This window comes from Xenopus laevis, chromosome 2L (assembly GCF_017654675.1).
Source record: "Xenopus laevis strain J_2021 chromosome 2L, Xenopus_laevis_v10.1, whole genome shotgun sequence".
NCBI classification, from domain to species: Eukaryota; Metazoa; Chordata; class Amphibia; order Anura; family Pipidae; genus Xenopus; species Xenopus laevis.
The window spans coordinates 84890958-84917875 of NC_054373.1; the positions used below are offsets into that span (position 1 = coordinate 84890958).

A 26918-nucleotide genomic window follows, 5' to 3' on the forward strand; every position below is an offset into this window, starting at 1 on the left:
AATCATGCTCTGCGTAGTTCTTTTTAGAACTAAGGAGAAATGCACAGCTTTATCAATATAATTTATTTTACACATCTTTTAGCACTATTTTTCTGGCCTACATCTGGCCCCAATCCTCTCTTTCAAAAATGATAGAAGCAGCCATGCAAATGACCTCTTTTTACATCCCTTTGGTTAGCTACAAAGAGTTACACATTATAAGTTTGTCAGTCACTGAAGAAGGTTGTCAGTCAGAGTGAGGGAATGAGACAGCATCAATCACTGGAGGGGAATGTCACTTATAATAAGATGTTGTTGAAGGAGGGTGTCAGTTATTGACTTCACTCAGGCATATTTTAAAGATAGGAATTACTGAATATCTTCTCTACACTTCATACAGGGAAAGGTATTTTAGAAATGGCAAAAAGTACAACAGCCAAAGTACAGAAACGTCACTAAAGTAACATAATGTTATATATTTCAAAAGTGCATCATCCTCATTATAATGTATGTGTGTGATTTACAGTAACTGCACCAACTGAACCAGCCTATGTAGTCATATGTGGGTTTGTGACAATTATTAGGTAAGAGAATTAAAAACGTTGCTGAAGGGGAAAGTTTACCCTAACAAAGTGTTTCGTATTGTACAACAGTAGTCATGGGATGCTTGCATTAGAAATTTTGATAAAAATTAGCATATTCTTAATTGGAGGATAGTGACAAATAAGAATAGTAAATCTACTCACTGCAGAAATGACTGCAAACTATTAGAGATAGACTGCTATTCTTAATCCTTATGTGGAATTTCATAAATCACTGCGACAACTACAATATTGTCATTTCATTTGAATTTAATTGTACCCATTAGGAAACAATGTGTCTGGGACCTCTTTCAGACACTTTAAACATCCTTGGAATGCAGGAGATATAGGTTTGTTATTTTAAGCAATAGATATGTACAGTGTGGTAATAGGTTATATCTTTGAGGAGCTGTAGTTCATCTGGAATTGATTTCTTTTTTTCATTTTTATTATTTATTTTCCTTGAACCAAGCATTCTAAAGGGAGAGAAAAAAGTAATATTTGGCAGATCCCCAATAAGCTTTACGAACATGCAATCGTTGTTTGAACAGAGAAGAACAATATTTAACTCCTTCACTGGTAAAGACAAATGCATCTTGATTGGTGGAGGAATATCAATTAGGGTAATTAGTATCCAGGCAGCCAAAAGGATAATTTCATTACAAGGTGCAATATGGGTACTAACCAAACAAGAATATATGCAAATGATGTACATAAAAACTGCAGATTTTTATGTACATAATATGAATTGATTCCTGCTTAAGCAGTATTACAACATTCTCTTAATGGGTCATGCCACTGAATCTAGGATGCTCAACTGAGTGATAAAATAGTCCAACAAAACAGGTTTTCAGGATGCACAAGTCAATAAACTGAAGCATGAATCCCTCGGATTAACCCATCTGAGAAAATTGTTTCACTGTTGGAGGGCTTGAGGAATGGAATAAATAATCATTGATCTAATATCTCAGTGCCCTCCAGAAGAAGGATATTAGTAAATGTTATACAGAGCATGTAACCTCAGTTTTCTCCTTGCTAATTCAACATGCAAATTTATAAGATTTTCATGTTCATCAACGAAACTGTAGTTAGCAGCACCCGCATGTTGTTCACCACCAAGCACATGTACTATCTGTGTGCTCTGACCTTCACAGCATTGAAGGAGGGATTCTTTCCCCTAAAGGCCCAGTTCTGTCATCAAAATGTCTGTCTTTCTCAATCATTTCATTCCTGTGACAGAAGACAAAGCATTTCCTGGAAAGGGATGCTCTAAAAAAAAATGTCGAAAATAATTTGTTTTAAATCTGGTGTTTGCGTCACTTCCACCACCTGACCCCACTATATTTTAGTCCAAAAACCAATCATGCAGATACATTTGAGGGCTTCAACAATGTTGGCCTTTGCTTATACTGCAAAGGATTGTGGAACTATGGCTAGTGAGAAGTCTAACTCAAGATGCATATTAATCCATATGGAGTACATATGGCCTTTTCATTGAGCAGTTTATCTGATGTTAATTTGCATTTTTGTCATTGTTAGTTACCATAAAAATAATACATGATAACCTTAGGCACTGGACACAAAGGAAATTATTTTTGCAAAATGTTTTGTTTTATAAGTTTGGGAGATTCTACAAAATATTGTTTTTTGTGAGTGCCATAGTTTCATAGCTTATCTTTACAGTCTTACTGAAATATATCTCGTTTTTTATCTCACCATGCCTTATAAGATACAAAATATAAATCTGAAACTATATTTATGGGTTTGAAACAGACTGATCTGATATCTGAATGTTTCCTTCCATAAAAACATTCAGGCAGGTTAATTAGTTCCTAATAATTTTTTAACTTTGTGTGTATATGTGGTAAGAATATGAACAGACCTTAGATTGTAAGCTCCACTGAGGACAGGGAAATGTGGCAATCTCTGATGAACAATCTCTGTAAAGCGTTGTGTAACATATTGGTGTAATATATATCAAGGATAATAATAATTCTATAGCTTGTATGTTTAATGACATAAGACTTAATTGTAATGTATCATCATTAGGTTTGCATAGCTTGGTCATTTTTATGTTACAGAGCTCTGTAGCCATGTGAATGAAAAGCAGACTACGTAGGCTTTAAAGGGCTCAGAAAAGTAAAGTCAAGTGGAAAAGGCTTTGAAGAATACTCAAGAGCTTTCAAAAATAGTCTGCATATGGGAATAACATATCTACATTGTGGGGTATTTAGACAGCTCTGCACACTTAATGACATGCATTGACAGATCTTTGACATATAAATGTTAGGAAAGCAATGCATATTTGTAATTTTCTGGGCAGACCCAGAATTAAGTGGAGTGGAAAATGTTACCCTTTTTAAAAATTCACACAGTACACATGAAGAAGAGGCATTTGCACATAGGTTTCTAAACTCTGTGGTTAGAGTTAGAAACCTGTGTTACCTTTTTAATTTCTTTTAAAAACCAGGATTGTTGGACTAGGACACTAAGGGCCCACTGGATAACATTTTAAAAACACTATCAATATAATAGAAGCTATATAAACCTGTAATGGAAATATATCTGGACTGATGAGATAATTAGGTCCAGGCTTAGGTCCACCAGTAATGTTAAGCCCTCACTTCACCAGCTGGCCTTTTGGATGCACCCCCTTCTTTTCCTTGAAAAAAAACCTTTAAATTTGGGAAATGTGCCCCTGTGAACTATGCTGGCCTTTGAAAGAACACAACGATTTCCTCCAGCCCAGAAGTAAAGTTATCTAATTATTTTCAAAGTTCCCAAGCTTCTACATATAATATTTACCATTAATGATCTAAGTTTACAATTTCACTAACAATTATTGTGTGAAACAGTGCACCATAAAAGCCTATGCTGGATACTCAACAGGACATTATAAATAGAAGCTTGGTGAATTAATTGTACTTGAGAGATATGCTGGGATGGGGGAAACTGCTTTGTCCCTCCTTACAGTGCTGAAATGCAGGACATAAGTTCAGGATTTACACAAGGTTTTAAGGCAGAGTATTCAGATAATCAAGTTTGAAAATCCTTTAATAACTAATACATAGTGATCACAAGAAATTGTGAAATTAGAAAGCCTCAGACTTACACTCGTTCTATTTCCACCCGCAGGTTACATGTTCCCATCGCTCGATTGATCTGTCACCCTTTCATTCATCATACTCTGCTTGCCCTTAAGAAACACCCTCGGTTATCTGGGGATATTTTAACAGCTTAGAGTACATACAGGTGCAACCCAGTTTTTGACAGTAATGCTTTAGAAATACCAAAAACAGACACTTCAGCTTTTTTGATGTAAGGAAACATCTAAATGATGGCTTGAAAAAATATGTGAGAAAGTGTAGTTATTTTATGGTCTTTACTTATGCAAAACATTCTTTAAATCTGATGCTGATTACAGTGACGTGCTCCTCTAATCTTCTGCAGAATGCATATGGATGTCTATACAATAGGGTAAATACATTTGGTAAGCATTATATCCTACCATCTACTTTAGCAATGGGTTGTAGTTAAAATGCAATCTTTTAAAAAAAATAAAAAATAAAATAAGAGCTTGGATTGAGGAGAAATAATTTATTGCCAACACTATTGTAAAAAAATAATGTCATCTAGTATTAAGAAAGCATATGAATCCTGCATTAATTTAATAAATGATTTTTGTAACTTAATAAATGCCCTTACATTTATGTGTCTTGATAATTCAACAAAACACACTACATGTTTATTAAATAAATCCATTCCAAACAGTAACACATACACACTCAAAATAGTTGCCAACAAAATGAATTTTCATGTCCCCTTTGTTGCTGGGTATTGTTTCATACAATGATTGCACTAAACAGGAACTTATAATACAGTTATGTATAAGCACAATATATATAAGCAGTATTCAGTTGTATGAAAGTTATGATAAAAATTAGGGATGCACCAAATCCAGGATTCGGTTCGGGATTCGGCCAGGATTCGGCCTTTTTCAGCAGGATTCGGATTCGGCCGAATCCTTCTGCCCAGCCGAACCGAATCCGAATCCTAATTTGCATATGCAAATTAGGGGCGGGAGGGAAATTGCATGACTATTTGTCAGAAAACAAGGAAGTAAAAAATGTTTTCCCCTTCCCACCCCTAATTTGCATATGCAAATTAGGGTTCGGATTCGGTTCGGTATTCGGCCGAATCTTTCACGAAGGATTCGGGGGTTCGGCCGAATCCAAAAAAGTGGATTCGGTGCATCCCTAATAAAAATATATCAGTGGGTATTAGGGTTGCCACCTTTTCTGGAAAAAAATACCGGCCTTCCTATATATTTATCTTTTTTCCCTATTAATAACAATGGGATCAGCCATAATTTTTACCGGCCAGGCAGCTAAAATAACGGCCAGGTGACAACCTTAGTGGGTATTGTGGCCTTCAGTTCCCTCTGTTTTAGAATAAGTAAGGCAATTATATAATTCTTTATACATACCTCCCAACTGTCCCGTTTTGAACGGGACAGACCTGCTTTTGACAGCTCAACTCGCTGTCACGGATTTATACGGATAAGTCCCGGGTTTCTCTTTGATCTGCTGCACTGAACAGCCAGAAACAGATACAAAGTTTCTAATTTAATTGCGTCATGGCAGAATACATACTTGACATTCTTTTGTGAGATAAGAAGTCAGACTCACAGCTTAAGGGCAGGACTCAATGATGCGTTTTTGACCCGTCACGTCGCAATGCGACTAAACGCATGCGAGGTGTCAGATGGTTTACTGAAAACGAAAGTGAAGGAGAAATCGCATGTTACAACTACATTGATCCGACTGTCGGATGAAATCGCAGCGTGCTGCGTTTTCATCTGACAGTCGGATCAATGTAGTTGTTTACGTGCGATTCTCCTTCACTTCCGTTTTCACTAAACCATCCGACACGTCGCATGTGTTTAGTCTCATTGTGACGTGTTGGGTCAAAACGCATCATCTAGTCCTGCCTTTAAGGGCAATTCACCTTCATTTGCAAAACTGTAAAAACATATAAAAACCACAGAAATGTGTTCAAACTTTCATAACCTGCCAAATTATGTAAAATTAACATGGCAATTAGGGGTGTGGCCACAAAAATGGGCATGTCCACAAAAATGTCAGCGTGCATATCGCGCCAAATCTTTTTGTCCCTCTTTCTGTTTCCTAAATGTTGAGAGGTATGCTTTATAGCCAGGACTGCCCTTCCTAAAATGGGATGCCCCCCCACCCTTATCATATGATCCCAGGGGATGGCCCATAGTTAGGGTTGCCACTTGCCACCTACCCATAGTAATTAAAATGACAATTTTCTACTCAGGAAAGTACCCAATTGCACAAACTACTGAAAAAGTAGTTATGAAAATGGTTTAAGAAGCAGGGCACTACATTTGAGATGTTGTATGCACTATATTTTTATGGAGACATTGTTATGGGGTATAGTGCTAGATGTATTAGTAGGGACAGTAGGAAGATCAAAACTCATGAGGTTTCAGTGCACCTTATATTCTATGAAGTCGGACCTGCACTGCACATTGACTGAAGTTGAATAAGTTCATCATAATTGTCTTATAATTTACTTAATAAGTGTACCAAATAATAATTGTTTGTGTACCAACACTATGGGATGAATGAAAGCAATAGTCTACCGGTCAGAATAAAGAAACAACCAGGAAGAGTGACAAGACGTGGACACAAGACGTGACAAAAACTACATTTCCCGTTATGCATCATGTTGCCGTCGGTGACTGATGACGTGATAAAGCGCGTCCATTCCCGGCCTTGTGCTGATTTGCTGCGTAACGTCGCGAGGCCGTAATTAGAGACCGATAACCGGGAGGAAAGAACAGCCGCAGTTATGGAGTATTTGATCGGTATTCAGGGCAATGATTTCGTACTAGTGGCTGCGGACACAGTTTGCGCCAACAGCATCATTCGGATGAAGCAGGGTGAGTTTCACTTGTGTGTGTGTGTGTGTGTGTGTATAGGCAAGAAGAGCAGGGCAGTCCCGGGAGCACAGTGTAGTGTTAGTCTCAAGCTTCTCTAAACTATAAGGCCCAGATCCCCCTCGCAAATAGTCGCAACTAGGATCCACTATGGAAAGATCATATGTATGTGACCATTATTATTGTTATATAGTTAACACTATTGTTCATGCTGTTGCATATAAAGCAATCTAACCATTAGTACCTACATCCCATACCTGCACTGACAGGTCATAACAGGATTTCATTATTGACATTGTTCTGTGTGGAACAGCATCATGGTACAAAAAAAATCCAAAGCATTGTTTAAAAAGTCAGATTGATGAATGCCGACCATATTTCAACTTTAATACAAAATAATGTTTTCTGATTTATACTGGGTAGATTTGTATACTTTAAGATATTATCTTAGAGCAACATTTAATCAGAAAAGAAGTATATGATTTTATACATTTACAGTTGTCATTTCCTGTTGTCAGAACTTCTTAGATAAAGTGTCTCTACTTCAGCGCTGTCTCATTTTGGGTCTAGTTAGCTGACATACATATTTGTGGACCAAATTATAGCATTATAATGTTGTCCTCGCGCGCAGAACTTATTTGCAAGCTGGGGATCATAATAATACCTTGGAGGGTCGCATCCAGTCCACAGGCCTCCAGCTGGACAGCCCTGCTCCAAGTATTGGTATTAGATCCTACACCTTCTATTAGCAAATGTTTTTAAAAATCTGTGTATTTTAAATATGCTGTACCATTTGAAGAGACATGGGCTGAGATATATGTCAACCTACACATGCAAAAGGAAAAAAAAAAAAGGTATTGTTATTAACCAAATGATCATGGAAGAAACAGACGTGTCATAGCTCGGGTTGCCACCTTTTCTGGAAAAAAAAAATATTTTTCTTTTTTCCCTATTAATAACATTGGGATCAACCATCATTTTTACCGGCCAGATGGCAACCCTAGTCATAGCATTGATGTGAACTGTTCAGAAGTGAAAGTGAAAGTAAATGCTAAAATGTAGCTTTGCTTCCTACTCCCCACCTTTATTTGATTACTTTGCTGAAACTTTCGTTTTTTTTTTTTTTAAATGTGTATTCAGCAAAAGAGCAATATTTATTTGTTTATATATTTTTTTGTTACAGTGCAAGAGGTTGGTTGTTGTTTGTAAGCATTATTTCTTTAGAATGTGCCAGGATAGCTCCTAGTATCCACTGTGCTGACTCTGCTGGTGTCTCATTGTGGGTGTTGGCATTGAAATGGGATGTTAATGAATACAGTAGGTTAAAAGTCAGTGCTGTCTATTCACTTTGCAGGTTATTTAACCTATCCCATAAAATCATTCAAGAGACTTTGTTGAGTGCTTGAGCATGGTTTTAGCCATATAAGACCAACAGAACTCCGTTTTAGGATGCTGTAATAGGTGGCCCTATTTTTTAGCAACTTTTTGCTTTTTTTTTTTTTTTTTTTTTTTTTTTTATTATTGGCCTTTGCAGTTTGGCTTTCTCCTGCCATCAGCTAAAAATGCTGTTTGGTTGTGGGGTTCATTGACCCCCACCAGCAACCCATGAAAGGGGGTTGAGTCTTCATTGTGATTCTTATGTTCATTGCTTGTTTTTCTTTCTTTCTTTTTTTTTTGAGGCCCTCTGTTATTCATCTTCTATTTTATTTCAAAATTGCTCCCTGGTTGCTTTGGTATTTAACGCATAGCAGTCAGATTTAAATCACAAATCCATTAGCTGCAGGAGAAAACTATAATAATTTACAGTCTTAGAATTCAGCACTAAAATGTGAAGAAAAGTAAACAAAAAACCCTAAATAAAGTAAATAAATACAGTTGCAATTTGCCTATAGCCACAGGCCTACTTAGGGTAGGGGCAGACAGGCAGATTCGGGGAGATTAGTCGCCTGGCAACTAATCGCCTCTTCTGCAGGGCGACAATCTCCCCGAACTGCCTTCCTCCTGCCTTCTGCCTGCTTGAATGAGAAAACGCCAGCGCAGTGCACTCGCGGCGCTTCGATTTCTGAAATCACCCGAAGTTTCCTCGTGAGGCAATTTCGGAAATCGAAGCTCCGCAAGTTCGGGGAGATTGTCACCCCGCATAAGAGGCGATTAGTCGCCAGGCGACTAAATCTCCTGAATCTGCCCGTCTGCCCTTAGCCTTAACTTGATTTTTTTTTTTGCCTATGCTGAAGTTGTTTATTCTAAACTAATTGTTCTGTTCTTTCTGTGTAGATGTGGACAAAATGTTTAAGATGAGCGAGAAGATCCTGCTGTTGTGTGTAGGAGAAGCAGGTGACACTGTTCAGTTTGCAGAGTATATTCAGAAGAACGTGCAGTTGTACAAAATGAGGAATGGTAAGTTGCACCTGGTTACTCTAAACTCTATCAATTCAAACTTTATTCAACTCATCTTAAAGCATGATCATGTCGCACAGTTGGCTTGATTACATGCAGCATTTATCTTTAAGCTATCTCTAGTCTTACGTATTTTGTAGATCTAGCATGACAGCATTGAAGTAATTTTTGGCAATGTTGAGCTGCCAACAGTCAATAAATGTATGCTATATAATAACCCTTGATATCAGGGAAGATGACAATCATGGATTTGGCATTCAATCTCACAGTTCAGTGAAAACTAGAAACAAAGACTAGAAAGATGCATTTGACAATTGCCAGTATTGAGCTATAATAAGATTACTTTGTTTTCTATATTAGGATATGAATTGTCTCCTACTGCAGCTGCAAACTTCACACGTAGAAATCTGGCTGACTACCTTCGCAGCAGGGTGAGTGATCCACTATAAAAACGCCAAGTTACCCTAATTTGAAACTGTTTTAAATTCCCCTGATTTTTGTTTGAAACAATGTTCAAAGCATCCCTTCATTACTTGCGTACATAAGGTTGCTGTCTTTATTGCTCTGGATAGTTGTTATGAACTGGCAGACATTATATATTATTTGTTATTCTTGTCCAGAGAGATTTTATAATGATATGAAACAGATTGCCTTCATAAGGAAAAAAAATGGATCAGTTCCTACTCATGTATTAATGGAGTGTAAACCTTAATTCAAATGGCATCTGTAGTCTTTAAGGGGTGGTTCACCTTTGAGTTAATTTTTATTATGATGTAGAGAGTGCTATTCTTAGACAATTTTCTATTGGTTTTAATTATTTTATTTTTTTTATTTAGATTTTTTCAGCAGCTCTCAGGGTTGCAATTTCAGCAATCTGGTTGCTAAGGTCCAAATTATCCTAGCAACCATGCATTAATTTGACTAACATTTTAAAATAGTAAGTTAGGTTGAAAAAAGACACACGTCCACCAAATGCAACCTTTCAACTCTATTTTAACCTGCCTAACTGCTAGTTGATCCAGAGGAAGGCAAAAAACAGTCCCTGGATTAACTTGTACTATGAGCTATCTTGCATAACCCTGTATTCCCTCACTTGATAAAAAGCCATCCAACCCCTTCTTAAAGCTATCTAATGTATCAGCCTGTACAACTGATTCAGGGAGAGAATTCCACATCTTCACAGCTCTCACTGTAAAAAACCTCTTCCTAATATTTAGGCGGAACCTCTTTTCTTCTAATCGGAATCGGTGACCTTGCGTCACCTGGAAGGACCTACTGGTAAATAAAGTATTAGAGCGATTATTATATGATCCCCTTATATATTTATATATAGTTATAATAAGCGCCTTAAGTGCCTCTTTGGAGTCAAGAATATGCATAGGAAAGGACCTGATTAGAAAGATGAGTAATAAAAAGTAGTAGTAACAATAAACTGGTAACCTTAAATAGCATTTTTTCTTGGAAAGAGTCAGACTCCCTCCTCACCATCTAATTGTGTAGTCAGTGCATGGGCATTTGCATCAGCCCCCCATTCTGGCACATAAAAAAAGATTTGGCATAGTGCAAAGCTTGCCTTAATAAAAGTGTTCACAAAATGGTGCCTGCCTGCTTGCTTGCTGTTATTGTGTCATTCCAAAACTGAAGGAAACAAGAAATAAAAAAATTTAAATGGCATAAGTTAAGTTTATTTTGCTTGACAAACCCAATAGAAAGGAATTTGGAATTCATTTTTAGGGTGACAGGTCCCCTTTTAAACCACAGAAAATTTGCAATGAAATACAAAAAATTTCAATTTCTTTTATTACTAGTTTTTGGGGGTGATATCCCTATCATTGTATGTAATGTACTTGCTTGATACAAAACATTTCATAGTAGACTGTATTTCCCTTTACATATATGAGGATTATTTTGAGTCACTAATTTTGTACGTTATGTTTAAGGAGTGATCACAAACCAATAGTGCATAAATAAAGTTTGTGCCTTTTGGATCTTAAGTGGAATTGATTTGACAACCTGTGAGGTCATTAGGCCATGCGCCAAAACTAATTTGAATTTTAATTAAAATCATCTTTTGAAAAGTGTGCCCATTACTGATTTCTAAAACAAGTGGAAAGTTCTGTGTCTGCAGTAATGAAGTTGAATATGTAAAAGTTGCCTCCTGTATAAAAAGACTGCTGTTCATGAGAAGACAGCTTCTCGCCCCCCCCCTCCTTTTTTTCTTTTGTCTAGCTGTGTTTTGGTGTTATCCGGGTGCTCACGTGACCCCCAAAAACAGATGGTGCAGGTAAAGCTGTGATTTTTAAGTATCCTGTCTCCCAAGTGTTGAAATCCATTTGCGACACACACCGAAAACTAATACAGCTAACGAGGGTAATTGAACACATATTTTGGCAAACACATTTAACAGGATGTGACATGATGCCACGTTCCATCTCATCTACTTTATTGCTGAAAGTGCCAAGCCCCCCCCCTCCGGGTCCTGTCTTGCTCGCCCACCCTTAACCACAGCTCTTTCCCCTGTGCCCAGACCTACCCACCTGTTCCAGATGGGCAGCACAGTGGGGGGACACTGGCAGCGGCAGATGTGTTTGTATACCGGAGATGTAGTTCTACGCTGCTGCAGATGGTGATGCCTGGGAGGGTAGGGGACCATGTAACACTATTGTTAGGTATCACAGTGTTCAGAGACCCTGCTGCTATTACTGTGCTATACTTATTACCAGGAGGTCTACACAGCCTATCCGGCAGGTGTGTCATCATTATTTATTTTTTTCTTGATTTTATTTGACTTTGCTATATGTAGACACATTTTTGCTATGTTTGTGCTAAAAATATTTTGTGTAATAATAGATGCTTCTATCTTTTCCTCCTCTACCCATCATATTCCTCATGTGAAAAAGCTTACTGTAACTTTAAAGGGTTTGTTTGCCTTTAAATTAAGGTTTAGCATGACATAGATGTTCTGAGACAATTTGCAATTGGTTTTAATTTTTTTTTTCTTTAGTTATTTAGCTTTTTTGTTCAGCAGCTAGTCTTATTTACCTTAGCAACCAGGCAGTGGTTTGAATGGGAGACTGGAATATGAACCAGGAGAGGGCCTGAATAGAAAAAGTAACAATAATACAATTTAATCTCACAGAGAAATAGTTTTTTTGGCTGCTGGGGTTACTGAACCTATTTGGAAGCTGAGAGATGTAGCAGTGGTAAGCAAATTCATTGAAAAAACTATTTAAAAAATTTAAGACCAATTTCAAAGTTGCTAGGAATAGGACATTCTATAACATACTAAAAGTTAACTTAAAGGTAAACCACCCCTTTAAGAACTAAGCATGTAATGTTTCCTTCTAACTTTAGTCTTTTGCTAAGTTACTTATGAACAGCTGATAGCAACCAGACCTATGCTTTCATTAGTCTCGCATTCACTAATCCAAAAGAAGCTATTTGCGAGTTTAAGGGTAGGGACACACTGGGCGATTTGGGGAGTTTTAGTCGCCTGGCGACTAATCGCCGCGACTTTTCTCCCCGAATGCCTCCCCTCGCTCTGCGCCTGGCTAAAATGAAAAATCGCCTGCGCTAATCACACGCGGCGATTCGTTTTCCGAAATCGCCCGAAGTTGCCTCACGAGGAAACTTCGGGCGACTTCGGAAAACGAATCGCCGCGTATGATTAGCGCAGGCGATTTTTCATTTTAGCCAGGCGCAGAGCGAGGGGAGGCATTCGGGGAGAAAAGCCGCGGCGATTAGTCGCCAGGCGACTAAAACTCCCCAAATCGCCCAGTGTGTCCCTACCCTAAGGGAATTTTTAAAGTATTCATGTTTCAATTCATCTCAGTTTGGGTACAAAGCTGTTTACCTAAATATACAAGTAAAAACTAAACAAAGTGTTTATGGGTTCCTCATATCCCCCCCCCCCCAAAGTAGTCCACACACAAACTGACCTCTACTTATTTTGTAAACATGTCCATATTTAAGCTGGCCATAGATGTTGAGATTTCTAAAGGATCAGATCCTGATCGTGAGACCACGATCTTCTCGGAACGATCGTACGAATTTACCATCAACTAAAAAGACCAATTTGCCAGGAAAGCAAAGGGGAGCTGCCTGCTTGGCCCTGCAAACATAGAACTGGGACCGACAAAGATTTTTTGACCTGGCTGAACAATTTCCTGACAGATGTTGGCCGAAAATCGAAAGATGTACGATCGTTCGAATCCCACTAACCGCACGATAATTTTGAAGGATTGGTCGGACTTCCCTAAAATACCCCTTTATTTCTGGTGTATTATCTGAAAACAACTGACCTGAAAAAAGGTATTTGGAAGGCTAACAACCCCTTCAAAACAGGTTCAGCTCAATGTTTTCCTGCCCTCACCACTATCCAGTAGAGCTTGTTAGTCCCTGCTGGTGGGAAACACATACCAGAGAAAATGTTGCTATTGTGTGAGACAAGAGGAATTGTTTGCTTTATTTTACCAAGTAAAACACTTCCTGTTTTTATTTAACTTGACTGCAAAAAACCCCTGCTTACCTCTTTGCTCTACAGATGAGACTTAAGGCCCCCATACACTAGCAGATATAAGCTGCCGATAGATTGGCTTCACCGATCGATATCTGGCCGAAAGTCGGCTAAATGTCGATCAGGCTGATGTATAACTGGCTCTAAGTAACCAGCTTACACTTAAAGATGAACATACTTTCAAACTTCAGCTCAAGCACTAGCACATATAAACTGGATATCCGCAGTGCAACACAGCTGGATTTGCCAGTAATATACACCCACTCACTGATCCAAATTTGCTGCAACTTTGTGTCTATATCTTCCCACAGTGGTTGTTGAGAATGGGTGGCCAATGGGAAGCATATGAATTCTTACATTTTTCATTGCCTGGCACAGGCATCTTGTTAAAAGGATACCAACCAACGAGGTTGCCAATTCCTCTTCAACTGTGCACTGGGGACACTTACTTGTCGGAGCGCTATGGTGTGCGAGTGTAACGTGCTTCCTACCAACTTGTTGTCCCCATTATGCTTTTTTTCCTTTGAAAAAAAGAGTAAAGGCTTTTATTTTGTTTTTGGGCTGAAAGCGGTGGCACGCTTTAGTAGGGGTAGTGATTCACTTGTGCCTCGAGAACAATAGCCCATGGTATATCATGTATACTTATCATGAAACAGTATTTCTTTTAACCCCACCTCTTTAGTTAGAGGTTCTCTGTTATTTAAGTTATTCAGTGCAATAGGAAGTGAAAGCATTCTGAGGCACCTGACCTATGAAGCACAGCGCATGGTCTCCACTACTTTTTGAAATCATGTAACACATTTTTCTGTGGCATATTGAGAGGTGACTTATTCTGTGACTAGTCAAGGTTATTTTGTGTCACTTATGACCTTATCCCCATGTGGCCATAATATCCTTCTTACATTTTATTATAAGACTGCCTTACCACTTGTCACATGCAGCCTTGTGCTAAAAAAGACATTGAGTTTTAACACTCTTCTTTCTTTGTGGGTTCACTGTCTGGCACGGTAGTCTTGGCATACCTAGGCACATAAAGATGGCTTAATATGAAGCTTTTTAAGTGGTTTGATTATTTCAGGGAAAAATGTTCCATTAATTTCTGTAAACCTTTTGTACAGAGGGGATATGTTTGTAATGTAGTTACTGGTTGTGTTGTCCTTTATCCCTCTTCTGCATGTGATGTTGTAGCTGTTTGTCTTTAACCAGTGCTAACACAGTTGCAGGATCGCAGGTGTAAATTCCCTAACCCCTGAGTGTATGTCTCTGGGGCATCTGAATCTGAGACAGCATTGTTATCTCACTCCTAAAGAGTGTGCAGACACGCTAACACTACAATGCACTCTGACAGCAGGAAGGACATTGGAGTGGATGACATGGATTGGAAAGAGAGGGTAGTTGTAGCAATTTTTGTCTTTAAACGTATTTATAATAATTCGGTCTTCATGGTCCAAAAGCACAGGAGCAAATAAGCAAGTGAGGTGCCATACATACATTTTGCAGTATAATGTATCTGCACTGGCCTAGTAGCTTGTGTTCACTGATACATTGGCTCACACATTTACTTCTGTAAATATGCATTTCAGATACTGTCAGGATTTATTACAGAAATACCTATTGTAAAAGGTTATATGGGTTGAATTAACCTGTAGCAACAAACTGGACATTTATTTTCATGATATTGCACTGGTCAAAGCTTTATAGCTGACTAAGTGCAATTGGTAATGTAACAGTGCAAATTTGTAAATGAGAGCCAGAAGTGCTGAATTATCCATAGTATAGCCAATGGAATCATCATAATTCTTTGTACCGCGCCAGCCTTGTTTTATAACAAACAAGGGTTACAGACTAAAAATGTGATCTTCTTTTCAAGAGCCTACAATCTAGGCTCATTTATCAGTTGTGAGAAAAATCCCACTTAACGGTACTTGCATCAACATGGACTCCATACATTTCCATGTAGTTGTGCCTGGTGCCACTGTCTGCCTCCTGTACTGAATTTCACACAGTTGTGCCTATTGAAACAGAGTACCTCTGCGCCTACTGTCACCTTCCAAACCAGGTAGCAGCTCCAGAGTCCACCCAGAGGCCTGCATCAATCTTGCACCAAAACAATAGGGTGTGCACATTTGTGACCTCGCACCTGAGCTCTTCTTTCTGCTCTCCCCACCCACCACTTCCGGTATTTATAGACGCGCGTCTTATCATCCTGCCCCTTTTTGTGACGTCATGGGCGGATCTATAAGAGGAACCCGGAAGTCGCGAGCGGGCGCAGGCTCACGGAGGGTGGGTTAGGGTCTGGCGCACATCAATCTTGGGTCAAAGGCCAGAAATGGCACCAACTTGAATGTTCAGGGCAGTTGTGTCAAATTCACAGAGTGCCAATGCAAATGTGTCAGTTTTGAAACATTGGCTACAATTGCATCAGGCACATCTCCCCGGCACCTGTCACTACACAAGAATCATAGGAAAGCACAATGGGGGTTATGTAATAAAAGGCACTACGTTTGCCCAGGAGGAGTAACCCATAGTGGCCAATCAGAAGTTAGCACTTACTAGTTACCTGTTTAAAAACAAAGATCCTATTGGTTGCTACGGGTAACTGCTTCTGGGCAAAATTAGCACCTTTTCTTACATATGGGCAATGTACTTTAGGTTTAAAAAATAAAATGGTGAAAACCCTTGAAATTGCACTTTGCCACTGCCCTGCAGAAGCTAAATGACCCCTTTAGTCTCTGGTCCGCCAGATCTTGTTCTGTTGCTAGCTAATGTCTTTCAATACTCCAGGCCTTAGATGCTTTAGCAGGCCAGGGTTTAAACCTATCCCCATGTGCTTGTGAAATTTACTGTATGCCCTGCTTTCTGAAAATAATGACAAAAGTGGCACTGAGTTTATGTACATGAATAAATCCTTTGAAACAAGGCTTTAGTTTCTCCCTTTTATTTCTGCTATTACTGTAGCAGCAGTACTGTAATTACCAGTGTCTTGCAGAAAGTCTATATGTTGTACACAGGTAAAGTTGGTAAAACCAAGGGAAAGCTAATTTCACATACCAGTTTTACGCCCCTTAATCTGCATATCCTTCTCGGTATATATAACAGTGCACTGCGGGACTCTTTCCCAACACTCCCATTTCTTTCTCTCCACCTCTGTCATTGTGATTTTTGCTTCCGCCAGATGTCTCACTGCTGCCAATCACCACCCATTTGCCACCCCACTGTGTATAGCATCTCTTTGTGACCCTTGTCTCCTCAGAACTAAGTCAAGTTACCAACATATACAAGGTCATGTTTTATTATTACAGATAAAAAAGGAAATCTAATTTAAAGTAATTTCAATGCTCTATGAGAGATGGGCATCACATAATTTACAGCTGTCTGAATAAGGGCAGAGACACATGGGAAGATTTGGGGAGATTTAGTCGCCCCGGCGACTAATCACCTCTTATTCAGACGATTGATCTCCCAGTAAAGCCTACCTGCTGGCTACAATCGAAATTGCTGGCGGAATGGCACTTGGGGCACATCATCTTCCGAAGTTCCCTCGTCAGGCAAATTTAGAAAACGATGGCCTCCGAGTGCCATCCCGTTCGGCAATTTAGATTCTAGCTGGCGGGAAGGCTTTTTGGGGAGACTAGCCGCCCGAAGAAGAGGCGTTTAGTTGCCTGGCAACTAAATCTCCTCGAATTTTCCCTTGTGTCTCTGCTCTAAAAGGTTTCCAGATAATGGATTCCATACCTGTATTATGAAGCATACTCACTGTACTTTTGTATAAAGTATCTAGATCCTTAAAGCGGTGGTTCACCTTAAATTTAACTTGGGGAGGCCCATTTATCAAAGTCCGAATTTATCTCATTATTTTCTGAAAACTACTCCGACCAAATCCACACAGGTTTTTTTCCCCTTATTTATCAATACATTTTCCCGAAAATTTCCTGTGCGGGAAAAAACATGAAAAATTTGTGAAAAATTTGAATCGTACGAATTTTTCTGATTTTCCGCACAAAAACTGACTTTTTCAGATTTTTGCCCGAAAACCACAATCTTCAGGTTATTGGACGAAACCCAGTGCAGATATCTCCCAATGACTTGTATGCAACCTCGGCAGTTACGGATTTTCGGATTCTGTCTTTTTCCATCATTGGGGTATAATAAATCCCTAAAAAATTTTTTTCCGAGGTAATTTGGACTTGCAAAAATTGCTGAAATTGCAAACTGGAGAGCTGCTGAATAAAAAGCTAAATAACTCAAAAACCACAGCTAATAAAAAGAAATGAAAACCAACTGCAAGATTTCTTTGAATATCTCTGTATATATCATATTAAAGTTGACACAAAAGGTGAACAAACCCTTTAATTATTCAAACCTTGTCAACACATATTTGGGCCAGTAATGGTCTGAAAATTTTCCACATACAAAAGATAAAAATTAGGTGTTTATTTGGATTTTCTCTATTGATGCAGTGGCACAATCTACTACATAGGACAGGGGGCAGGAAAAAGACAAAGTAAAGGCTTGTTATGGTGGAAATCTTCTTTTGAGGTGAAAGGGGAATTGATTTATAGCTGTCCCTTGCCGTTCTGAAGGCAAAACAGCTAATCCCCAGTGCCCGAGCATGTCAAGAAGAAATCTGACATTGTAACTGGCACAGATGTATTGGTTTAATTAAAACTGCCTCACACCCTTTTATTTATGCCTGAGCATCTCACACATGCAGAAAGCTGGCATCTCGAGAGTCGCACAAACCTTTAGCGAGACGTCTCCTACACCGCACTTAAAACACTGCAAGTTTTTTCCCCCTGTTCCTCCTCTTGTTAATTGTAACTGCGTCTCGGATGTGTAGGCATAAATAAATGTTAGAGCGGATAATTAAATTAAAGTGTCTGGGGAACAGAGGCTGTAACAGGAGTCCCTGCTGCCCGCTGCACACAAACCTGTACTGGGCTAGCCATTTAGACTGTGCATAAGAGATGCTATCAGCCTTAGAGTTGGGTGGCCTTATTAGCATACACCCAACTGCTGGGACCCACACAGAGTGGACAGTGCAGAACTGTAACTAGTCCACAATGTCTTTTTCTTTCTTACTGCAACCCTTTTCACTATTCTCCTAAAGTGCTCCGAGCTTTCTTTACTCCACTAAAATATTGCTTTCTTGACACAAATGTCATTTTTCTAATCACCTTCATACATTTGCAAAAAAAAAAGTTTGGTGCTTTTAATGTTATTTGTTAAAGGGGTTTTGTCGTGATTTTTATGGTGTAATTTTTGTTTCTGAATTCAATCTACCTTATAAAATGTAATTCCTAACCCAACAAGTGTATTTTTTTTTTTTAATTATTTGATGTGTAAGCAGCCATCTCGGGTCATTTTGCCTGGTCTTGTGCTTTTAGAAAGAGCCAGTGCTGCGCTATGGAACTGCTCACTGACAGGCTATTGTTTCTCATACTCAATGTAACTAAATGGGGTCGCAGTGGGACATGGGTGTTTACTATTGAGTGCTGTTCTTATATCTACCAGGGAGCTGTTATCTTGTTACCTTCCCCATTGTTCCCCATTGTTCTGCTGCTGGGGGGGGGGTGTGGGGGGAGGGAGGAGATTGATATCACTCAGAGCACAAGTCACATGACTGGGGGTACCTGATATACTGACAATATGTCTAGCCCCATGTCCGATTTCAAAATTAAATATAAAGAAAATATGTTTGCTCTTTTGAAAAATGGATTTCAGCAGCGCTATTAACTGATGCATTTGGAAGAAACATGTTTTCCCATGACAGTATCCTTTTTAATGTAATTAAAAGCAGTAATTTTCTGTCCCTGAGCTGCTGGTTCTGCTTTTTGGAACAATGTAGCAGAGTTTTTCCTTCTTTACAGGTCTGATAATGAGCATTCAACATTGATTATACGATCTTATGCTACTCACAGGCTTTAGTGCAGAAACTCTCTTTGAAGGCCAAGAGTGTTGGTGCCCCTGTATATACATTTTATATGCACTGTATTCAGTTAAGCCCAGGATTGCTAAAATTCTCAGAAAAGAGTTAAGTTTACATCAATTTTGTGGGTTTAGATCTCTCTTTGTCGGATTAGAGCACAGAAATACACAGAATGAATAGCCATTAAAAATTTGTAATCCGACTATATCATAACGGTGTTTAAAAAGAAATGTATTTTTTAAAGTTCCCTTTAATCTATGCTAGGTATCTTTGCCAACTAGAAACCATGACACTCAACTTAAGGCTAATGCAAGTTTGAATGGCAGTCATTGGGTTAAAACTGGCAGTGTGGTCTTGAATTCCTTAGACCCAGAAGAAAAAGTTCTTGACTGATGACTTGTAGGACTGTTTAAGCTATTAGCAGATGGGGAACGGGCAAAAGTGGGGAAGCTGCAATCAATTGAATGTAACTGTGTGCTAATTATTTCCCTGATGTAATAATAATGAAGTCACAGAGACAGCGTGCGTGCTAATCCCATAGTTATACATGTGGGTATGTGCAAATGTATGCATTAATGGGCTTCTAATGCCCATGCTTCCTTATGTAGCTGGGCTTCTCTCTGAATGCACTGGTACAGTTGACAGTTACACTGGGGAAATTTATTAATGTGACAACTTAGCGGCTCATTCATTTAGAGATAGGGATTAAACGAGTCTATATTGACGTCATCCTGTATTAACACTATCATTAATTTTTTGCAACACTTCTGTTCCATATTGTTTCATTACCCCATCTTCATGGAGTCTTTAAGGCCATCTATAAATACAACGGGGGGGGGGGTGTGTGTGTGTGTGTGTGTGTGTGTGTGTGCGCACACTTACAGTAGTATCCTTAAACAAACAATCCTTCAGTTATGGTTTTGGCTTTTTACTTTGTCTCTGTAGTAATAATAAAGCATTTAATTGGACTGTGATGAAAGCTGCATAAATTGGCAAAATATTTAAAGGGGAACTCCAGCTTCCAAACCAAAATTTGATAGAGACCCACATAACACAAACTCCTAATATACCCATCACCGTTATCGGTTTCATAACCCACAATGCATTGCGCTATGATGTTCTGTTCCTTATTGAACTCACATGTGCAGGGAATTGTGGGGTTTGGAGGATGCAGGCTAAAGACAGCTGGCTGTTGATGCAAAGTAGACAGCCAGACAGATCATCAGGAGAGCAGGGGCTAGGCTTAGAGAACTGTTCCAAACCATTACATATATATTACAATATTTTTTAACTGATGTATATTGCAAACTTGCTTGAAATTGTGTCTACTTTTTAAAAAACTTAAGTTTTTGTGGAGTTCCCCTTTAAATATTTATAACTAGCCTTGAAGAAAAGTGTTCTGCATTATTAAGAAACCCCCTTATCTAGAAAACCCTAGTTCCCGTGTTTTCTGCATAATAGATCCCATACTTGTGTAACATTGCCAGGTACTGGATTGTGATGCACATATCAGGACTGCGGTATGGGACCTGTTTTACAGAATGCTCGGGACCTGGGGTTTTCCGGATAAGTGGCTTTTCTCTAATTCGGATTCCCTATACTGTAAGGGGGTTATTTTTATACCTCGAATGAACTCACAACTCGAATGGTTTATAATTTAAGAAAAAACTCAAAACGCTTGAATTGATCATGTTTTCGGCCAAAACCCTCCGAAAAAACTTGAACATCAAGGCTATTAACATCTCCCACTGATGTATAAAATACAATGCAGATAAATGCAGGCTAAGCTACAGCAAGCTAAAGCTTTAGACTGTTTATAGGCCTATGTCACCTTTAATATATTGTGAGAGCTGCACATTTGCAGGGAAACCAATGTTACTTTTTCCAGTTGAAAATCCAAGATGCTGATTATGCTGAATGTTCTCCATACAGGCTAATCTAATCTACTGTTGTCATGTTCACCATATCTGTGTGGAGAATTGTGTGCATCTAAAGAGCTCAACAGCTAGAACAGGCAAATAAAGATGATGATATACCTTAGTGCAGTCAGGTGCGACAGGTTTATAATAGTTACGTCTTCTTGAAGATAGTCGCTTGCATTGCTTGCAAGTCATTTAAACTTCAGAACCCATTGCTTCCCTCTTTCCTGGGGAACTTGCTTTCTTGAGTTGCTTGTGCAACTTGACTGTACAGTTGTCAAGTGAAGTGGTCTATGACAAAGTACTTTTTGAACACTACTACAGGCAACAGAAATAAAAACAATATGCTGTTGGCATGTAAACTTGTGAACCGCTCATTTACCTTTCTTGGAACAAAAAAGACATATGTAAAGACTATATTTCTCTTTCACAGACTCCTTACCATGTCAATCTTCTACTTGCTGGCTATGATGAACATGAAGGACCCTCTTTGTATTACATGGATTACCTAGCGGCTCTAGCTAAAACACGTTTTGCTGCACATGGTTACGGAGCTTACCTAACCCTCAGCATTCTGGATCGCTACTACAAACCAGGTATGCACACCAAGTTATATTCCTGTGCTCAGAGAAGAGAATGACCATGTACACTGAAAACAAATGCTATTTTCATATATCAACTACTTTTTTCAACTAAATACCACTGTATCTTTGTATGTAAGATACATACATAAGCAGCCACAGAAAGACAGACACCCATTAGGAAAAATGGGTCTCCTTATGTTTTGTCATTCGTTTAACAGAGTCACAGAGTTTGCGGAGCAGTGTCGGTTCAAAATGCTTGCTTTGTGATGCAGCCCTGCAAACATGTTATGCCAGTGCTGAGATGATAGTGTGATAACACCAACACCTTGCAGGGGTATAGAGAGCAGAGGACCCCCTGGTGGGACCTCACTTTCACATTCAACTCCCCCCCCCTTCCACAGCCCTTTGCACTCTCTTCAATGGCCTTGTCAATCAATCATGGCACATGTCTTCCCCACCCTTTCCCTGCTGTAACTAAATTAAGAAATGACATGCTGGTGCCCTTGAGCCAGTTCCATTACAACATAGGTTGGGTCCCTAATATAGGCACATTGGGAAATACATAACTGTTTCTGTGCACCTTGAAATTATGGGCCAAGACATGCTGAAGCTTTAGCCCAGCTGCAGGATAATTTCTCAAGCTCTGCATAGTCAGTGGGTTCAACTACAAAAATGACCACTAAATTGCACCAGTGCAGTTATGCACATGATCCAATTGTATCTTCACTTTCAATTACTAACTAGTAGTAGACTGTCAAAGCTAATTGCTGATTGGCTTGGTACTGGCCATTGCAAGAACCTGTGATCGCTCAGCTCATAAAGTTGGACTGACTGGAAGCATTAAAGGCTGCATTAAATTAATTGTTCAGTGTAAAAATAAAAACTGGGTAAATAGATATGCTGAGCAAAATAGGAGTTTTTTTTCAATAAAGTTAGCTAGCCAAACATGTAATTTATAAAGGCTGTAGTGACATAATAACCAGAACACTACTTCCTGCTTTGCAGCTCTCTTATTGGTTAGCAGTCCGTAACCAATCGGTGACTTAAGGGTGCCTGGGTAATAACTGTTTGCTGAATCTGACCTGCATGCTAAGGATCAGTTGCAAACTCACTGAACAGATGTGTCCCATGTGGGCCCCCTGAAGTCGCTGACTAACTAAGAGTTAGAGAGCTGAAAAGCAGGAAGGTGGGTTCTGTATGTTATTTTTTGCACAGCCTATCTATTTACCAAGTTTTTATTTTTACATTCAAGTTTTCCTGTATTTTTGTTGTAGATGAGCTCCATGCTGTATAAATAAAGTATAATAAAGTGCAATGCAAAAAATATGCACAATGGCAGGTTGCTTCCCATTACTTTCCTTGGCCATGTATTTGAAAGGGGATGAATTTCACCTTTGCACAAGTAAACAACATGCAGACCTGTCAGCTTGGCTAGGTTTGTTGTTGTGATCCAGCTAAACCATTCATATTATTGCCATAGTTAGTTCTGGCTGGCTGCATAGGAATGAGAATTTCATGCTTTGTAAATAGGAGATTGCTTCACATTTTCAGAAAATCTATTCCTTAGCACTCCTGTTCTGACTTTAACTCTGACTTCCTTTGTTTTATTGGATTAAATCAGTGGTTCCTTAGAAGTGCTCACGGCTTATCTTCAGTTACATTGCAACTACTCCAGTAGTTCTAAAACACATATTAACCCACAGACAAAGGTTAAGAACCAACTCTTCCCAAATGGCAAACAGCAAGCCCAGGGTGGGTGCCACTTGTTCTATAGACCTGCCTAATAAGTTTGCCCTGAAGGACAAACTTACCTCCTCATATTATCCTCTTCCAGAGGCTGCAATTCTGTCATGCCAACATCCCAAGCGTAACCAACTGATTAGCAACCTGGTTATAAAGGGGATTGGGCACATATGGAATGTGTTTCTTTCCCAGGCAGATTTTACAAAGAAAGAGGAGTGGGTTCATGCATTATGTTTCAACATTCCTTCAGAAAATGTGCCCTTCATCAGAGATTTGTGATTGTTGAAATGATGCATTGGTGCAAGGTTATACCCGAGTATCCGTATACAAATCCAGCTCACTTATACATTACTGTAAGATGTATAGATAAATTAGACCCACTTATTTGTTTAACAGATTTGTATATAAGCGTGTAGTCAACTTAAAGTTACACCTTGCTGACATCAAGTCTGAACATGCCATTCAGATATACATAAGGATGCCAATGTACTTTTACAATAATGCACCTCTTTAGACACTTTAGACTTAGACACTTTCACAGCTGTAAGCACCTATAGTAGTCTTTGGGGTATATTTATCAAAGAGTGAAGTTAGAGATCGCCGCAGTCCTCTAGAGTGAAAGTCCGCCACTCTCCATTCTATGAGCTTTTTAAAGAGTATTTATCAATGTTTAATGTGGTGACCTCTAACTTCACTCTTTGATAAATATACCCCTTTGTCTTCTATGCGTCGGCAACCAACCCAAGAGCACCTTTCTAGGGAATGTACCAAGTCCTCCCAAAAGGGGAATAAATGGCAGTCTACAGTATTTTGCAGTGAAAAGAAAGGCTTGATTTTTTCAGTCCACGTATCAGTTATCCTTGCTCACTGTATACTGAATACCCAGTATTCAAAGGCCACTGCTTCCCAAATGAGTTTCACAAAGACTTGCAATGACCAACTTGCTCCTGAGTTTAACTTAAAATCCGTTGAGGTTAGCTGGACTTCTTGCTCCACCTATATGAAGCCTGATGTTTGCAAACACTTGTTAATCTAATTTTTTTTTTTCAGACCTGACAAGAGAGGAAGCAGTAGAACTTCTAAAGAAATGTATAGCAGAGGTAAGAGAATTCTCTGACTGATATCTAATCATCTGTTTGTTTTTCTCTCCTCATTAGATGTTCCTTGTACAGGTATAGAACCTCTTACCCATAATGCTTTAGACTTGAGGCTTTCTGGTTAAGAGGTCTTTCTGTAATTACTTGCTGTAATTCCACCATACCTTAAGCCAGCTAAAAAAACATTAAATAAACACATTAGGATTGTTTTACCACCAATATGGATTTATGCACCTTAGTTTGGATCAAGTACACTAGTTTATTGTTACAGAATAAAGTCAATCTTTTAAAGTTTTGAAATATTTATTAAAATTGAGTCTGTGGCATATAGGGTTGCCACTTTTTCTGGAAAAAATACCTGCCTTCCTGTTTATTTATCTTTTTTCCATATTAATAACATTGGGATCAACCATTTTTACTGGTCATGCCGATAAAATACCGGCCAGGTGGCAACCCTAGTGGGCATATGGTCTTTCTGTAATTCAGAGCAGATAACCGGTTTCGGGATAAGAATGTTGTGCTATCATTTAAATAAAGTACAGATAAAATATCAGCTGTTTAAATTTGTATTATGGCAATGGCAGATGCACTACCTTAGCTAGTAGCCCTATGTCTCTTCATTTAGAACCTGTGCCAACCACGTTATTTCATTTTATTGAGTGCCCGCAAAGTTACAATCCATTTAGACTATGCCCGGGTGTAGAATAGGTGGGATGTTGGTCCTTGTTTACTACCATAAATTTCAGCAGTATTGTTCAGTCACCTTCACCTGTGTATAGTGCTCACTCTCCCATCAGGCCACACCAGCAGGCCCACAAACAATTAGACCAGCACTTGAAAAAGGATCCATGTGATCCGAAACATGTCGTGATCTAATAAATCTTTTTGCAGCTAAGTTCTGCGACTCGTGTGCTCCATCCAAATCCATGCTGGTCTACTTGTTTACTACCATATGTGCATTTTTGCTCCAGTGCAGTTATCTGTACCAAGTAAAAACTGTGGTGTATTAATGGTTGGTGCTGGGTGCTACGGTTTAGCACCCAAGTTATTAGCCTCACTAGATGTAAAATACAAGCTTAAAACAAAGTTCTGCCACAAATCCAGTTTAAGGAGAAAACCGAATATGTTGGCAACCAAGGACTGGTTGAAAAAGCCCCTTCCTTGCATGCATGGTTTGTAGAGACCTTGGAAAACTCACCTCTGCTGTTGTCATCTGTCCTTCAAGTAACCAGGGTGCTGAATACTTTGCTGTCAGCACATCTTCAGCTGTTTATTCTTCCATTCTGGAATTCAAAATGTTGAGAAATATATTGCATTTAACATGTATAAACCCATATCTTTGAAGTGACATTATTCAAGGGGGTGCTCATATTAAAAAGTAGCAAACTCATATTATGATTGTGTGCCTGGTCTTCTTAAAGAAAAAACAAGATATTTAAGAAATGAATACTAATATCCTTGTCTGTACCATATTCTACCTTTTTATAGGTTGCTTATTTCAATGTACGGTGATATGCATGAATCCAAAGCCACCAATAAGGAAGGAACAAAGCATATCTGTGTGACTTTTCATAAAATATTGCCCAGGGATTTTGCAATTGACTCAAAAAGTCTAAATATTTGCATATTTATCCAAAGAAATCAAGGCATAGTTAATTTTAGCCTTTTAACCTAGTTCATCATATCACTTGACTTAATTTAATTTATTCTGACACCTTTTGGAGACAGCAGATTGCTCACACACCTTTTTGTCTTCCAGCTCCAGAAGCGCTTCATCCTGAGCCTGCCTTCATTCACAGTGCGGGTCATCGACAAGGATGGCATCCATGACTTGGAAAGCATTCCTGCTTCAAGCCTTTAACCTCTCCCTGACTGGCCTCCATCTTTCTTTTTTTATATATTAAGGTTGATGTGTACCACTGTATGAAACTTGCACAAATAAATTACCCTGTGCATTAGCATGGAAAATTCACTGTGTTTACTAAACAATTATCATGCAGACCATGACCATTTCTTCCAGTGGTGCCACCTTTATTTATATGTTGTCCTGCTGTTGGTATTCTAAACCCCAGTATAGGATTCAAGATTTAGTTCAAGGCACCTGTGTTTTATTGTGGGCACTTTGGAAGCATGGACCTAATTGGCAGCTACTCTGTAAGTCAAGCACTGTTTATTATACCATTGCATGTAACTACCTGTGAATCACAC

The 26918-nt window shown here is 38.9% G+C and overlaps 1 protein-coding gene across 1 annotated transcript; it reads left to right on the forward strand.

Moving 5' to 3' along the window:
- The first annotated feature begins 6379 nt into the window (after positions 1 to 6379).
- psmb2.L (proteasome subunit beta 2 L homeolog) lies at positions 6380 to 26678 on the forward strand. Its single transcript, NM_001092071.1, has 6 exons — positions 6380 to 6528; positions 8800 to 8922; positions 9283 to 9353; positions 21720 to 21882; positions 24664 to 24713; positions 26470 to 26678. Exons 1-6 carry the CDS (start codon positions 6438 to 6440, stop codon positions 26569 to 26571), a joined length of 600 nt encoding a protein of 199 aa, NP_001085540.1. The 5' UTR covers positions 6380 to 6437; the 3' UTR covers positions 26572 to 26678.
- Positions 26679 to 26918: the final 240 nt, after the last annotated feature.